Source organism: Sphaerodactylus townsendi, linkage group LG03 (genome assembly GCF_021028975.2).
Source record: "Sphaerodactylus townsendi isolate TG3544 linkage group LG03, MPM_Stown_v2.3, whole genome shotgun sequence".
Lineage (NCBI taxonomy): Eukaryota > Metazoa > Chordata > Lepidosauria > Squamata > Sphaerodactylidae > Sphaerodactylus > Sphaerodactylus townsendi.
The window spans coordinates 3,250,230-3,266,533 of record NC_059427.1 but is presented as its reverse complement, the minus strand read 5'-3'; the positions used below and the strand labels follow the sequence as shown (position 1 = coordinate 3,266,533).

At 44.3% G+C, this 16,304-nt stretch overlaps 5 protein-coding genes across 6 annotated transcripts in view; 1 reads left to right on the top strand and 4 right to left on the bottom strand.

Annotated features, from left to right (window-relative positions):
• LOC125428662 (zinc finger protein 436-like) overlaps positions 1-6,461 on the bottom strand; it is a 19,154-nt gene extending 12,693 nt beyond the window's left edge. The window contains exon 1 of one of the 2 annotated variants that reach the window (XM_048489153.1): positions 6,422-6,461. The gene's annotated coding sequence lies outside the window, so the exon portion shown is untranslated. The remainder of the gene's footprint in view (positions 1-6,421) is intronic. The other variant, XM_048489152.1, reaches the window with a different exon arrangement.
• Positions 1-16,304, bottom strand: part of TAP2 (transporter 2, ATP binding cassette subfamily B member) — a 1,062,867-nt gene that overhangs the window by 66,929 nt on the left and 979,634 nt on the right. The window lies entirely within an intron of this gene.
• LOC125428531 (zinc finger protein 708-like) overlaps positions 1-16,304 on the top strand; it is a 1,111,878-nt gene that overhangs the window by 284,670 nt on the left and 810,904 nt on the right. The window lies entirely within an intron of this gene.
• The window catches only part of LOC125428548 (zinc finger protein 420-like), a 472,581-nt gene extending 456,277 nt beyond the window's left edge, over positions 1-16,304 (bottom strand). Inside the window, exon 1 of the mRNA XM_048488843.1 lies at positions 16,260-16,304. The gene's annotated coding sequence lies outside the window, so the exon portion shown is untranslated. The remainder of the gene's footprint in view (positions 1-16,259) is intronic.
• On the bottom strand, positions 4,321-16,285 carry LOC125428563 (zinc finger protein 420-like). The gene is given in 9 exon segments (XM_048488877.1): positions 4,321-4,834; positions 4,836-6,589; positions 7,581-7,676; positions 9,240-9,366; positions 9,780-9,847; positions 12,394-12,442; positions 12,727-13,241; positions 14,157-14,216; positions 16,260-16,285. Coding segments are annotated over 7 exon segments (2,697 nt in total). The 5' UTR covers positions 13,144-13,241; positions 14,157-14,216; positions 16,260-16,285; the 3' UTR covers positions 4,321-4,648.

The following is a 16,304-nucleotide window of genomic DNA, read 5'->3' as shown; positions in this document are numbered from 1 at the left end:
TTTATGTACACTGAGAGCATATGCACCGGAGACAAATTCCTTGTGTGTCCAATCACACTTGGCCAATAAAGATTCTATTCTATTCTTCAGAAAACCTCCTTTTAATCTCTTACCTTACCTGTTTGCACAGAGAGGGTTATCTCTTACCTGTTTCCTGAAAACTCTCCTGGGGCTGCTCTCTCCCCCCACCCACATGCCACAAGGAAGTCGGAAATGACTGTGGCAAGACAGATGATGCTCTCTGTTGATGCCTTCTAGGCAGTCAGACTCCTTCCCTTTAACCCTTAAATTAACTTTCCACTGGGGGGGGGGGGGAGGACTTTCTCCTCCTGGCTTGCTTCACCCTGACAAAGGCTGCATCAGTTTCCTTAGCCAGCCTCACTCCGATTTCAGTGCAAAGTGCAGCAAAGGGGAGGCAGGATTCGAACCCCGTTTCCCTCCCGGCTGATGCTCCTTCTCACCTCCAAGGAGGGATCCTGAGCTTCACAAGGGGGGTGGACTGTGCTGCTGCCTTCCAAGAAGAGATTTTGTTCTAGGTTGTGGCTTCATGGGGGGTGGGGTGGGGGTAGGGGAGGAAGGAGATGTATTTCTTTCTCTCTCCACCCCCATCCCTGGGAGCATATCTATTAAAAATGGCACCAAAATGGCCATACTCTATGTAACATCTTCACACATGAAGTGATGAAAATGTGCAATCCAGAGGATGTAGAGATGGTCACAGGCATGGACAGATTTCAAAGGGGGTTGGACAAATTCATGGACGAGAGGTTTATCAGTAGCTATTAGCCATAGCAAAGCAACCAAAGAGAACCTCCACATCCAGAGGCAATCAACCTCTGAATCCCAGTGGCAACATCGGGGGAAGGCTTTAGCTTAACCCAGGCTCAGTTCCCCAACCATTTCCAATTTAGAGATTTTTTTAAAGGTAGGTAATATCAGATTTAGACTGGCAAAATGATCAGGAATTCAGATGGTGAGAATCTCAGCTGGCGAGCAGGGCATGTTCAGTTATTAAAAGCATTTGTTGTGAAGTTCATGGCATCTCTATACTGAGCTGCCAACCCTTCTGGGTCATCTGGGAGTCTACTGGGATTGGTATCACCCAGCTGCCCTATACAAAAAGCAATCCAGGAGGTCATTGTGGAGTTTTGCCCTGACGCACAACAGCTGCAACACAGCTGGGTTGCCCACAAGTAAACATGGGTGAACTGGAGAGTATGCCTATCTCGATTTGCTGTGCAAAGCAGGTGATTAATCACTAAGCCACAGACCAGTGGGATGGATGCAATTCTGCTTTCATGACGAGGAGTAGTAGTAGTAGTTTGGATTTGTATCCCACCTTTCCCTCCTGCAAGGAGACTCATGGCTCAAACACTCCTTTCCCTTCCTCTCCCAACAGACACCTTGTGAGGTAGGTGGGGCTGAGAGAGTTCCCAGAGAAGTGTGACTGGCCCAAGATCACCCAGCAAGGACATAGGAGTGCGGAAACACATCTGGTTCAACAGATAAGCCTCTGCCACTCAGGTGGAGGAGCGGGGAATCAAACCCAGTTCTCCAGATTAGAATCCACCTGCTCTTAACCTCTGCACCACATTGGCTCTTCTAGAGAAAACAAGCTGTGGATGATTTTTGAAAACCATGCAAAGTCTGTTACACTGGAGGGAGGAGTGAAAAGCTGAAAATCAGACCCCTTCATCTCCCCTTTTGAAGAATTAGTCCAGCTTTAGGGCTTGCATCTCACTTCAGATTAAGGACTCCAGAGCAATTGACCACCCACTCTTTTTTCTTTATTGGCCTCCTCCCTTTAAGAAAGAGGATTCTTTTGGCCCAGGCTCTGAACTATGGGGTTCAATTTAAGGTGTCCTCTTGGCCTGAGGAGTCTTTACGGATATTCTTCAAGGCCATTCAATCGTTGCTTCAAACTGTTTTTACATCCTGGCTTGTTGACAATTGCTAGTTTAGTTTGGTGTTAATGTTGAGTGGTGAGCTACCTTGAACAGGACTCTGGAGGCAGAATACACATCCTCTGTGCGAAGCAGTAAATCAGTTCCTTACACATGAGGAATTTAGAATCTGACTACCGCTGGCTACCAGAAACCAGGAAATTCTCACCCATCGAAGGAAAAAGCAGCAAAGTGAAGCTCTGAGAAAGATAGAGAGGTATTAGGCAGGGGGGAAAGGCTGGGACGAGGGGAAGAGAGGCACGAAACTGAAATAATGGTCAGTCTGATCGTAGCAATACATCTTTGCAGTGACAACTGAAAAAACAGGGCTCTAGATTTTTGTGTAAAAGCATGAAGTGTGTTCAGTAAGATTTAAAGATGCTGGATTCTATCCAGTTTGCGATATGAAAAGCCATTCTAAGCGGGGTTACTCAAAAGCCAACTGGAGGTTATTCAATGGGGCTTACTACCAGGAAAGAAAACCAAAAAAGTAAATTGGAGTGCAAACTGAATAATAAGCATGGCCACCCTTTCTTTCTCTCTAGGTGGAGCCTACATCTCCTTCATCCTAGTCTGACCTTTTAAACACTACCCCACATTGGCTGTCATAGATCAGGGAGGGGGTGACACCTTTTGTGCTTCTTCCAAGGAGATAATTTTCCACCCTCCCTTTCTATGCAGATTGCACTTTCCGGGTTTCTTATGAGTAACCCTTGGCTTCCATTGTGCAGAGCAGATGCAATTGGTGGAGTTGATCTCTGGCAGGATGTTCTGATTCCCTTACTTTTGGGTTCATCATCCTGAAACCAAGGGCCAATCTTGAGGCTCCTCATTTTATTTTTTGATGTGCTGTGCAGGAAACCATTGCTTACAAAGCTCAAGCGGGGCGGCGAGAAGGGTCCCATGCATTGCGAGGTCCAGGATGTCCTGATTCTTTTCATATGTGGCACTGCAACTCTCACAGGTTTTCAGGTTACTGCCTCTGAACAGGAGGCTCTACTAATCCCATCAAAGGCTATTCGCTACATTGGCAAACTTTTGTAAATTTGACTAATCTCTTTTTAAAGTCAATTAAAATCATTGCCATAAAAAGACTAATATAACGGCTGCCCAGATAGCCAAAGAAAGGGGAAAAGTGGGGAAAACACACCAGGTTAGAATCATTTGACCAAAGAGACGCCAAACCCCAGATTTAACAACTGGAGGTAGCTTAAACAGAACCAATTCAACAGCTGTTTAATTCTGGCCTGATTTAGCACCACCCACCTTTGAAGGCACATTTCTATGGCTTCCCTTTCTTTTGATTGGTGTGATGGAAAGCAAAGTTCATCCTCTGCCAAGTGCCATGTCAGGTCAGGCTTATGATGAAGCTGTTACCATTTTGGAAGCACAGACACAGTTTTTCTGCTGATGTGAACCACATTCTGCAAAGTCAGGGGTAAATCTGACTGAAGCATCTTCCTCTGTTCAAAGATTTGGACCGTTTCTTCGATGATAAGTTAGGCATGAGAGTAGTTTTTGAAACCCTTTTTACACTTGGAGCATTTAATGAGTTACTTGGTCTTAGTTCTTTGTTCCTTATCTGGGTAGGCAAGTCTAGCCTGAACTTGTCAGATCTTGAAAGCTATGTAGGAACGATTTTGCTTGTATTTGGGTGGGGGACCTCCAAGGAATGTACCAGGGCTGCGATGCGTAGGAAAGCAGTGGCAACCCCCCCCCCCCCCATGAATGTCTCTTACCTTCACAATCCTAAGGGGTCACCTCAATCCAGCTGTAACTTGGGGGCACTTTGTACAGCCGTTATAAATTCTCTTATGGACCCTAAGTCTTTTTTTTGGGGGGGGGGAGCTTAAGTTACTTTCTCATTTATTAAAAAATATCAATACAGAAAACATCAAACATAAGATACAAAAAGCAAAAACAAAAAAACCCAACATCAAATTATATGATGAATATAAAATAATTCATCATAACAAAAATCAACTGATAAAGTTTTTAATTCAGGGGAGCATTACTATCCCTTGCTACCTTAACTACCACTACAGTACAACCATAATACATATTCACTTGGGGAGGGGGGGGAGCAAATTGTAGCCGTTAATTTTTTAGTCAACAAAATACGCAAAAATTATCAAAATAAAACATTTTAACCTTTTTAGCACAATAAATAAAGTGTAGTTTCCATTTCTCATCAAACTCCTCTATCAACCTTCTACTTACAATATTAGTTAAGTTGGCTATTGCAACATATTCTCCAATTTTTTATTCCCAGTTTTTATTCACAGCAGTTCTCTACTTTCCCTCTGGCTGCAGCTACAAATACAGAAAAAGTTCTTGTAATTTCCCTGGTAAATTCTTTGAAAAATGTCTAACAGTGTTTGCAACCATTTAAAATTTTATTTTGAAAATCTTTTGATACAAAACTTTTTCACATGACCACAACATCTGATAAGTCTTCTGCTGCAACAGAATATCTTTCCACACTAAGGACATTTATATGGCTTCTCATTTGTATAGACTCTTGGATGGGATTAAGGGTTAAACTTGCCGTAAAGCATTTTCAATGCACAAGACCTTTATAACATCTTTCCCAGGTGGATTTGTCAGGATTAAAGTATGTGCTTCCAAGAAAAGTTCTTTCCACACTCCAAGCACTTACATTGCTTCTCTTCTATAGATTGTTTAGTAGTTCACAAGATTTTTCTTCACAACAAAGTGTTTCCTCCATGTGTATTTGTTGATGAGCTATAAGCGTAAGACTGAGAAAAGCTCCTTCCACACTGCAGGAATTTATGTTTTCTATCTTGTGTGCTTATATTGATGTTTAGTAAGATATGAAATCTGAGCAAAGCTCTTACTGCACTGTAAGCATTTCTATGGTTTCTCCCCAGTGTGGCTTCGTTGATGTTTAGTAAGTCCTGAACTCTCAGCAAAGCTTTTTCCACACTCCAAGCATTTATATGGTTTCTCCCCGGTGTGGATTCTCTGATGGTTAGTAAGATGTGTACTTCGGACAAAGCTCTTTCCACACTCCAAGCACTGGTATGGTTTCTCCCCAGTGTGGATTCGTTGATGTTTTGTAACATCAGAGCTCACAGCAAAGCTTTTTCCACACTCCAAGCACTTATATGGTTTTTCCCCAGTGTGGATTCGTTGATGGACAGTAAGCTCTGAACTCTGAGCAAAGCTCTTTCCACACTGCGAGCATTGATATGGTTTCTCCCCAGTGTGGATTCGTTGATGTTTAGTAAGTGTTGAACTGTGGGTAAAGCTCTTTCTACACTCCAAACATTTATATGGTTTTTCCCCAGTGTGGATTCGTTGATGATTAGTAAGTGCTGAACTGTGGGTAAAGCTTTTTCCACACTCCAAACATTTATACGGCTTTTCCCCAGTGTGGATTTGTTGATGACTGGTAAGAGCTGAACTCTCAGCAAAGCTTTTTCCGCACTCCAAGCATTTATATGGTTTCTCGCCAGTGTGGATTCGTTGGTGTTTAGAAAGATTGGACCTCTGAGAAAAGCTTTTGGCACACTCAGAGCATTCATATGGTTTCTTTCCAGAATGGATTCGTAGATGATCAGTTAGATGTATACTCCGAGCAAAGCTCTTGGCACACTCCAAGCATTTATATGGTTTCTCTACAATGTGGATTCGTTGATGTAAAGTAAGACGTGAACTGTGAGTAAAGCTCTTTCCACACTCCAAACATTTATATGTTTTCTCCCCAGTGTGGATTCGTTGATGCTTAGCAAGCGCTGAACTATTGGTAAAGCTCTTTGCACATTTCAAGCATTTATATGGTTTTTCCCCAGTGTGGATTCGTTGATGTTTCATGAGATTGGAACTCTCAGCAAAGCTTTTTCCACACTCCAAGCATTTATATGGTTTCTCCCCAGTGTGGATTCTCTGATGGTTAGTAAGATGTGTATTGTGAGCAAATCTCTTTCCACACTCCAAGCATTTATATGGTTTCTCCCCAGTGTGGATTCGTTGATGTTTAGTAACATCGGAACTCACAGCAAAGCCTTTTCCACACTCCAAGCATTTATATGGTTTCTCCCCAGTGTGGATTCGTTGATGAGTAATAAGTGCTGAATTGCAGGTGAAGCTCATTCCACACTCCAAGCATTTATATGGTTTTTCTCCACTATGGATTTGTCGATGAGTAATAAGGTTGGAACTGTGAGAAAATCTCTTTCCACCTTGCAAGCATTTTTGAGATTTTCCCCCTGTATGAATTGAGTGGTGTTGCGTTAGCTGTGAACTCTGAGCAAAGTTTTTTCCACACTCCAAGCAACTGTATGTTTTGTCACTGGTCTGAATTTGCTGATAAGCTGCAAGAATGCAAGGCTTAGCAAAGCTCTTTCCCCATGCCAAACATTTATGCATATCTCCTTTGTGGGGTTGATGTCCAGGAACATCTCCCTTCCATCCACAGCTCTTTCCACATTCAATGCACTTATCTTGTTTCTCACCTATGTTAATATTTCCTGATGTATCACATTTCTGGGATTCAGTATCCTGAGAAACACAACATTCCTTCCCCCTCTTCCATTTTATTTCGGTGTTTCCTTTCTGTTCTTTTTCATCATATAGGAGATGCTGTGGTTCTCCCTTAGATTTGCTCTCTAGACAATTATCCCCTGGAATCAAGAAAAAAGACTGATAAGACCTTCAAGCAAAAGCAGAATCAAATAATGAAGGTCATTAACTGCTTTCCATAATGACAGAATTGGAATTTGAAGGTGAGAAAAATCCTGCCCTGTTTTAACAAGCTGTTGACGCTTCCTTCCAGGGTAATTCTATGAGACAGCGTTCTTTAAAGTTTGCTACTTTGGGTTTGCACCTGTTGTGAACCTTCTAGGGACCCTAGTTTGAAATTGGCAGTGGGCTAAAGGGACATCTGGCCAATCTCTTCTAGGATGCTAACGGAGGACTGACTGCATTTACTGGAGAGGGAATTTGGAGCAGAGCTTTATATCTCAACTATGGAGACTTAATCTGAGCTCCAAGGGTCCTTTCCACCCCCAGACAAGTTTGGGCATGTGTTCTGTGACCCTGCTGCCAGAGCTGAGGCAGGTGGTGCCTGGATACTGGGCATTTTCAGTGGCAGCCCCTCAGATGGAGAATGACTGGGCTTGTACAGTGAGGGCTCTCGTCCAGGAAATGTCCTCCTTGAATCTGTTTGAAACTGGGTCAAAACAGGTCTTTCCAACCAGGCTGGATTAGGGTTGATCTAAACATCTGTATTATGATTTTTGTGACCTGAGGAGCGTTCTCGGGAGATTTCTGAGGCAGCTCAGTGGCTATTTTACGCTCTTGTACCTCAGGAATTTAAAAATTGATCATTTGGGTGGTGTTTAGGATTTTACGCTAGTATTTTAATTTTTGATCCAGTTTGAGGAGGCCTACATACTAATAAATGTAGAAAAGCAACATATTATTAACGCAATATGTATAAAAACTAAAAATTGTACTAATATTACCCCATTTTTAAGTCCTCTTTGACATTTGAGAAAGCTTTCCTGGACATTCTCAGCCTCTTGCCTCTTGAGAAATCCCCCCTGTTCTTCTGCTGATAAAATTTAGCCTTGAAAATGTTGAAGTTGCTTCCACCACAAAATACGCAGATACCTGCTAATCTCTTTCTTTTCTCTAGAACCTCTCCAAGAGGATCCCCTGCTTCTTCCAGTGGGGATATGGAGTCAGGTTTAGGAACCAGAAGCCCTTCTATAGAGGAAAGAAACAGACTATAAAAAACTTCCAGATTTTAAAACCAGACTATTTGAACCACAGCTACTTTTAAAAGAAGGAACCAAATATTTTAAACTCTGGAATGAAACACACAAAGAGAGAAGAGGGAGATTCTGCTTGGATCTAGAAGGATCCAGGCTGCTGATACTGAGAGTGCCCCAAAGTGGAGGAGAAGTAAGCAGGGGAATTCAGTGCAGAAAAGGGAAAGACCTAACCCAGACACAGCCACCAGGATACAGTATCTTGGCCCTCTGCCAAGGCAAGAAGGATCTGACAACCCAGAATAAAAACTTCTAAAGCAGCTCCAACAAAAAGCCACTGTCTAAAGGCTCTTCATCCTTAGAGAGACCCCACAAACCCTCCAAGATAGGAAAAGGTGGTGATAGATCCCCAAAACTACTTCTACGATCCAGAAATTATTTTTCAAACTTGCAGATCTGAATTCTGGAATTAAGACTTTTTATACCATTTAACCTGGAAAGAACGCAGAATGCCATGCTTTGTCTTCCCTTCACTTCCAGCCCAGAATAGGGAAATAGCACCTGCCCAACTGAATTCAAGAGAAGCTCAGCAGGCTGGAATTCACCCAGTGAAGTTCATCATGAAATACAGCCAAACTTCACCTGCAAAAATCCTGTTGTTCTTGATTTGTTCTTTATGGCTCTTCCCTCTCATTTTACTGAATTTGCAAGCCACCCCTAGGCCTACACTGATGTAAACAGAATGAGGACCCCGGAAGGACCTCCGTTCTCCCCCCTCTTGTCTCCATTAATTGATCCTCAAATTCTGTGAGGTTGGGGAATGTCCTCAGGCGCAGGCCCTGAACTTTAGAAATATTTAGGGCCCTATACAAATTCTTTAAAATGCTCATTTAAGAGGCTTCTCTGAAAGGCCGAAGATGAGGTCTCACTGACATGAAGCCTCACTGACATCCCATAAAATGAGGCCTCACTGACATCCCATAAAATGTTACAGAGGACAACCCTCCTCCTGCCCTGCTTTCAAGTGATTTTTCCTGCATTCAAGATTTTGTTCCCACTGAAGGACACTGAGATTGCTTAATCCTCAAAGGGAAATCAGGGGTGGGGCTTCCTCCTCTGCTGTGTTCCTGTTTGGTTACAAACCAATATTTTAGCTTACACACTTTTACTGACAGAGTCCAGTAATTGTGCAGAACCACCTTCCTTGCCTGCCTTTGGACCTTCCACATTCCCCTACTGAGAGTCTCCATTGGAAGAGTCCTACTAGGGTGCTTACTGGTGGTGGAGGAAAGTGCAGAGTAAGTCACAGACAAAGTATGGTGACCCAGTAGAGTTTTCAAGGCCAGAGATGGACAGAGGTGGTTTGCCATTGCCTTGCCCTGCAGAACGTCCCTGAAATTCCTTAGTGGTCTCCCATCTAAGTACCAACCAAGACTGACCCTGCTTAGCTTCTGAGAACTGAAAAGATCAGGCTGATCCAAGTCAGGGGTGGGGTCCTTCTTATGAGGAAGGAATTCAGCTTTCAACATGTGTGAATCAAGGGAAAGGAGAGCCTTACCCAGAGAGGCCACATTCTGACGATTGTCCTCCATGACTTCACTGTGAAGCCTTCTTTGGTCCGGATCCAGCAGAGCCCACTCCTCCTCAGAGAAATGGACACACACCTCCCCAAAGGTCATCAGACCCTGACAAGAGAAAAAGAAAACCCTTGCATCTTCCCAGATAATGCAAAAATTCTCCAATTTCTAAGGCCAATAAAAAAAGAATATAATAAACCCTCAGAAGATGCCAGCCACAGATGCAACTGAAATGTCAAGAGGGAATGCTGCTAGAACACAGCCATACAGCCTGGAAACCACACAGCACCCTAGTGATTTCGGCCGTGAAAGCCTTCGACAAGAATATAATAAACTTTCGACATTCAGGATCTGAACCTCCATGATACATTTTCATTTTCTATCTACTGAGCAGCAGAGGCAGCAGCTGAGGGAAAGAGATGGAGAGAGATCATCCCCAGCCAAGGTGCCAGGGTGGGGGGGGGGGGAGGGGAGGGGAGAGGGAGGCACCCTGGGGCCAAGAGCCACAGTTCCACACTCACCCAATCAGGCTGCACAGAAGCTGATTTCTCTCTGCACAAAAGAGAAGGCAAAGAATGTAGGGCACCATCTGGAACAATGGAAAGGTAAATGGGTGGCATTCTATAGTTTCTGAGTACTTTGAATTTCAGTTCCTTGAGGAGGAGAGGAATATGGGTCTTTGTCTTGGCTCAGGATCACAATTATCCTTATATCCTGATTTCAGAATATTTTTTTAATTCCACACTTTTGCCAAATCCAGTCTTAATATAGTTATCCTGTACTGAAGTGTGGTCTTTTGTTCAATGGTACAGGATTCACAGAATTAACGAAGCAGAACTCTGAAGTGTGGAGAACAGGCAGTCATAAACCAATGACAGAAATGCAACTGCCAAATCCCAGAATCCCATGGCATTTTGCTATTGGTGAAGTAGCAACAGTTATCCCCTTGACCATGCTAGCCAGGCCACTGACATATTACTTTAATTATATTTGCATGGCTTCCCCCATTCTACAATCCCAGCCCAACTGCATTATGCTGATTTACTAGAAATTCTTATTAAATTCACATATTCTTATACTATGTAATTGTTATCTTGTAATTGACTGGTTGCCTGACTTTCCCTTCTAATCTGTTTCCTTTTTAAATCACACCTATATTTTCCCTGAAGGCCCAGTTACAAAGATTTGTACTTCTTCTTAGCATTAGTGGGACAATGCTAGTAAGAAGTACAAATGAAAATATTGTTAATGTTGATGGAAGTGCCATCAAGACACAACTGATTTATGGTGACCCTGTAAGGTTTTCAAGGCAAGAGATGTTCAGAAGTGGTTTGCCATTGCCTGTCTCTTCTTGGGCTGAGAGAGTTCTGAGAGAACTGTGAACGGCCCAAGGTCATCCAACAGGCTTCATGTGGACTAGTGGGGAATCAAACTTGGCTCTCCAGATTAGAGTCCACCTCTTTTAACCATACTGGTTCTCTAGATTACATTACAACGCAGGTATTTAGTTCCATTTCACATTGGACCATCCCAGCCAACTTAATCCCTTTTGGACAAAGAACAACCTGGCTTAGGCCAGTTTGGCTATTTGTCATCAAAGTTCACACCAATTACCAGGTGCCTGATGGAGGTTGGACTATACGGGAAATGGCTCTGACTGGTAAAAGTAGCCACTGCCACCAGAGATGGGGATTTGCTTTGGACTGGAGAAATCCACTTGCCATTGCCTTCCCTTTTAGACTCATCTCTAGTTAGCATGCATATCAGTTTTCAGTCTTCAGTGGAAAAAGGGTCTACATGAAACTGCAAGGAAGTTAAGTACTTCTTCAGCTTCTTGTTACCACAGAGAACTCTGCACAGACTCTGAGGAACCAGCTACAGCATCTGTTTACCTCATTTAGTGCAACTGTACTGCTGTTACTCTCTGTTTTCCCCAGTATTGTGTTTGCCTTATGTAAAATAATTTTTATGTAACACAGAATATCAAATTCACAGAGAATGGGGAGTCCAGTGATGTCACAGTACAGTGGAACCTCGGTTTTCGTTGGTAATCCGTCCGAAAAGAATCGATGAAAACCGAAACCGATGAAAACCGAGGCAAACTTTTCCATAGGAATCAATGTAAATCCAATTAATCCGTTCTAGGCACTCCAAAAAAACATACCAAAAACACATTTTTGGTGAATAAACATAGTGTTTAATGTTGAAAACAGTAACAAACAATAACACTAGGACCAGCTTCAGAGCCAGTGGACCAATGTCACACCAGAAAGCTGTCCAAAGAGGTCTGTTTCTGACGCCTCTTTAAGATTTGTCTGAAATGGGGCAAGACATTGTCATTAAACAAGTTGCAGACACGGCCTGCAACAGCTTTGTCCAGGTGATTTTTCTCCACAAACCCCTGCACCTTATTGCAAATCAATGAAAACCAAGGCAAATCGATGAAAACCAAGACAAATTTTTCACTGAAAAAATCAATGAAAACCGAAACCGATGAAAACCAAAGGCAATGAAAACCGAGGTTCCACTGTATTTACAGGACCATTTTTGACAAAGAAATTACCAAGACTTTTTTTTGACAGAACTTTTGTATCCTGGCAGTTAATTCCACATAGAACATAGTTTTCAAATCACCAAACTACCTTCTATCAGCATCCTTTTGAGATTTGTGATTCTTGGGCACTCCTTCCATATTGAAAACTGGGTAGCAAAAGGCTCTTAAGTTAAAAGTACCAAAAGTTACTATTTATTTATATTTTATTTTTATCCCTATCCCCCACTATCAGTCTCATTGCAGCTCACAATGGTATAAAAACAATAAAATTCTAATACATAAAATTCTAATAAACAACAATGTGCTAAATAATACTATGGCATGAGACGTTCTCAAGATTTATATTTCAGTAACCCTTTTTGTTGGCCCAATGAACTATCCTTCCAATTCTTATCATGACTCATCATCATTTGAGTTTGGAGGCAGTTTGGCCCTAATTTCCCTTACTGAATTTGTCCAGTTATCTTGGAGTGATTTTAAACCAATTCTAGGTTTTTAATTTTTCAGATGGAATTTCTCAACTGCAGCCCAACTACACTCAAGGAGAACCTCCACTGGAATTAGAGCCCTTTCCATCTTACCCGTAAGCGTTCCTCTGTGATAAACCTCCTGTGTGATCCTTCCCTGCACCTGAAACAGAAGTGTGGATCTGAGAAAAAGAGGCTGATGGAGAAAGAAAGAAAGAAAGAAAGAAAGAAAGAAAGAAAGAAAGAAAGAAAGAAAGAAAGAAAGAAAGAAAGAAAGAAAGAAAGAAAGAAAGAAAGAAAGAAAGAAACAAACAAACAAACAAACAAACAAACAAACAAACATAGTTTGGATTCCAAAAGTTGGGGTAATTCACATTGATTTCAAGGGGATCCTTGACTGTATCCTATGTCCTTTCCTGCACCCCACTAACTAGGAATCTCTCTCACCTCCTGGTTCTGACTCTTGTCCTCTTCTTGGCTCAAGAGGAAGCCTTCTGCCAGGGCCACCGCCTGGGAACTGGTCTCTGGCCCACATTCCCTGACCCAGTTCCCCATCTCTGGGGGCAGGACGGCCAGGAACTGCTCCAGGATCACCAGGTCCAGCATCTCTTTCTTGCTGTGCATTTCTGGCTTCAGCCACTGGCGGCAGAGACCGTGGAGTCGGCTGCAAACCTCTCTGGGTCCCTCGGCCTCCAGGTAGCAGAACTGCCTGAATTGCTGGTTCTGCACATGTGCAGGGAGGAGATCAGCATCTCCCCGGCTCTTCTTCAAAGTTCCTTCCCACAGTTCCTTTCTGCTCTCGGTCTCGAATGCATTGACATTTTCTCTGGATTCAAGGACAGCTGAGTCTAGCTGTTCCCCCATCCTCCGTTCCTCTCTGAAGAGCCTCTGTCTGGATGAGTGGATTGCTCTTCTCCCCTGCCAGATTCTTCTATAAAGACAAGTGCCAAGTCTGTGTCTGCCTGCAAAGCAAAGACTTATTTTGGGATTGAGATTTCATAGAAACGCAAACATGTGAATATGTGTCTTTCGCCCCTGAAGAAGTGAGCTCTGATTCATGAAAGCTCATTTTAGAATCAAGGGTGTTACGTCTTCTGGACTTTGGCTTTATTCTGCTATGACAGATCAACACGGAAGTGAGAGAACAAGCAGCAGGAGCAAGTAGTGTAGTGGTTAGACGGCCAGATTAGATCTGGGAGATGCAGGATCGAATTCCCATCCTGTCATGCAAACCAGCTGGGCGACCTTGTGCCAGTCACACACCCTCAGGCGGACATAACTGAAAGGGTTGTTGCGGACATAAACTGGAGAAGGGGAGAACATAGCATACAGGGAAAAGTTATGTGCCACCCCACAAGTCCCAAAGGGTTCCCTACCCATGCAAGTGGGCCTGACTCAGCGGCCAGCACCACCCAACTGTGTCACAGTGTTTCCAGTCAGAGATTGCCAGAGGGGAGAGGAAAAAAGAAGACAGTGGGGAAGATAAAGGTAGGTTGACTCTTGAGTGAGAAGGTGATAGAGCGGCCATCTCCAGGTTGGGATTTTTTTTCTGGAAGGGATGGGGGTAAGGGCCAAAGGAAGGGAGAAACCTCAGAGGGGTATAATTATGGAGACTCCATCCTCCAAAGCACCCATTTCCTCCAGGGGAACTATGGTTGCCGACTTTCAAGTGGGGGCTGGAGATCTCCATGATTTCCAGATGGCAGAAATTAGTTCCCCAGGAGAAAAATGGCTGCTCTAGGGGGTGGACTCTATGGCAGAACAACCACAAGAGGTTGCTTCTCTCCCCAAACATCCTCCCAAGGCTGCATCCTCCAAATCTGCAGGAATTCCCCCACCTGGATCTGACCACCCTGAGGGGGAACTGATCCCTTTACCTGGAAGATCTGTTGTGATGTCAGAAGATCTGCAGGCCCCAGCTGGAAGTTGGGGCAACCCTACAACGAAAGAGGGAAGCAGGAAATGGGGTTTCCAGGAAAGCAAAGAAGAAACAGTGGAGGAATGGGAAATGAGACGCCTCCCATAAGTCCTTGCTGGTTCCTACTTGTAAAGCAATATTTTTGAAAGAATACAAAGCAAGGCGAAAAGACCTTCCAGCATCTGGGAGCAGGAGGCCAATGCAGGCAGAGGTTGGAATGTTGGAAACAGAAACAACGCAGAGAAGATCCAAAAAGCAGCTGAGCTTCTTCACGGAAACCAGCAAAGTAGCCAGAGAAGAGGAAGAGCCAGAGAAGACCCTGACTGGTTTCCAGCTTTTTCACCAGCAGTGGAGATGTGAAATCAAAATATGACGAGGTTGAAGAGCACTGTGTGCCAAGTAAAAATGAGGATTTTGAACGGACATTTTTCATCAAGAAGTTGATTTTATAGCATGCTTTTAGTCTGGAAGCTGTTATTCGTTTTAAGAGGCTCAAGGATCTATACCAGTGTTTCCCAACCTTTTCCCAACCCTGACCTCACTCTTCATATCTCACGGTACCCCTGCCGCCACCCTCCACCTTCCCCTCCCATTGCCCCTGCTTGCCACACACCCCACCTTCCCCTCCCAGGGTGAAGGGTAGCACTGGGGGGGTGGGGGGTGGCTGCTGACCTTGTGGCAGGCCCTGCCCCATGGGCCAGCTCCATGTCCTTGCTGGCGGCAGTGGGAGACACCACAAAAATGAGGGGGGGCGGTAATGTTGCCGCGGTACCCCTGGGACATGCTCACGGCACCCCAGGGTACCACAGAACCCTGGTTGAGAATGGCTGATCTATACTATTATGATTGGCCTGGATTTTTTATGCTGGATTTTAATAAATAATAGTGTGGTGTAGTGACTAAGAACAGGTGGTTTCTACTCTGGAGAACTGGGTTTGACTCCCCGCTCCGCCACAGGAACAGCACATTCTTCGTCTGGTGAACCACATTTCTTTCCCCACTCTTGCACATGAAGCCTGCTGAGTGACCTTGGGCTAGTCACAGTTCTCCCAGAACTCTCTCAGTCCCACCAACCACACAGGGAGAGGAAGGGAAAGGAGTTTGTAAGCTGCCTTGAATCTCCTTACAGGCGAGAAAAGCAGGGTATAAATCCAAACTTTTCTTTCTTCTTTTCTGCTAGGGCAGTGGTGGCGAACCTATGGCACGGGTGCCAGAGGTGGCACTCAGAACCCTCTCTGTGGGCACACGCAAACAGAGAGCCCCCCCCCCCCCTTCTAGGCTGGCCTGGGCCGCTGGGCTTGATTATTAGCATTAAACCTAAGACGTAGTTTTGGATAAGCAGTGTAGGTAACCCTATTAAGCTCTGTTAAACCCCATTGATTTTCATGGGAGGAACTAAAGCGTGACCCTTTACCTGTTAGCAAGCTTGGTTGCTGGCAATGGGACTTGCTTCTGAGTAAACCCTCCCAGGGTCATGATTCACCTGTTGGAAGAGTTGCACAGTTGCATCAAAGCAAAGCTGCCGACTACCACCAGGCTTACTCCTGAGTAACGCATGCCTCGGAGCCAACTGTTTTTTTTTCTAAACTAAAACCTTGGGTTAAATTGCCGCGTTGGCACTTTGCGATAAATAAGTGGGTTTTGGGTTGCAATTTGGGCTGGAAAATTTGGGCAATTTGGTCTGGAAAATTTGGGCACTCGGTCTGGAAAAGGTTCGCCACCACTGTGCTAGGGAGTTTGGAGGCAGCATCTGAAGGCACAGAAGGAGCCAAGAAGAGCAAAAGGTGCAGCAGAGATCCCCGGGAGAGCCCAGATCGGCGGGCAAGGAGAAGAAGAGCCGCTGGCAGGGAGCCAGTTGGGGGAGAGAAAAGGCTTTGCAACGCGGAGCCCACCGGGTTCCTGATATGGAGGGGTATCCTTGCTTCCCTGGGGGGTCTGGAAGGGGTGAATCCTGCAGGGCTTTTTGCAACACCCCAAATGCACCCACCCCCACCACCCCGACTCTTCCCCTCTCCAAAGAAAGGACAATGCTTTGCAAAGGAAATCGGCTTTTATCTCTTACCTGTTTCCTAAAAACTCTCCCAGCGCCGCCTCCTCCGTCCTCCCC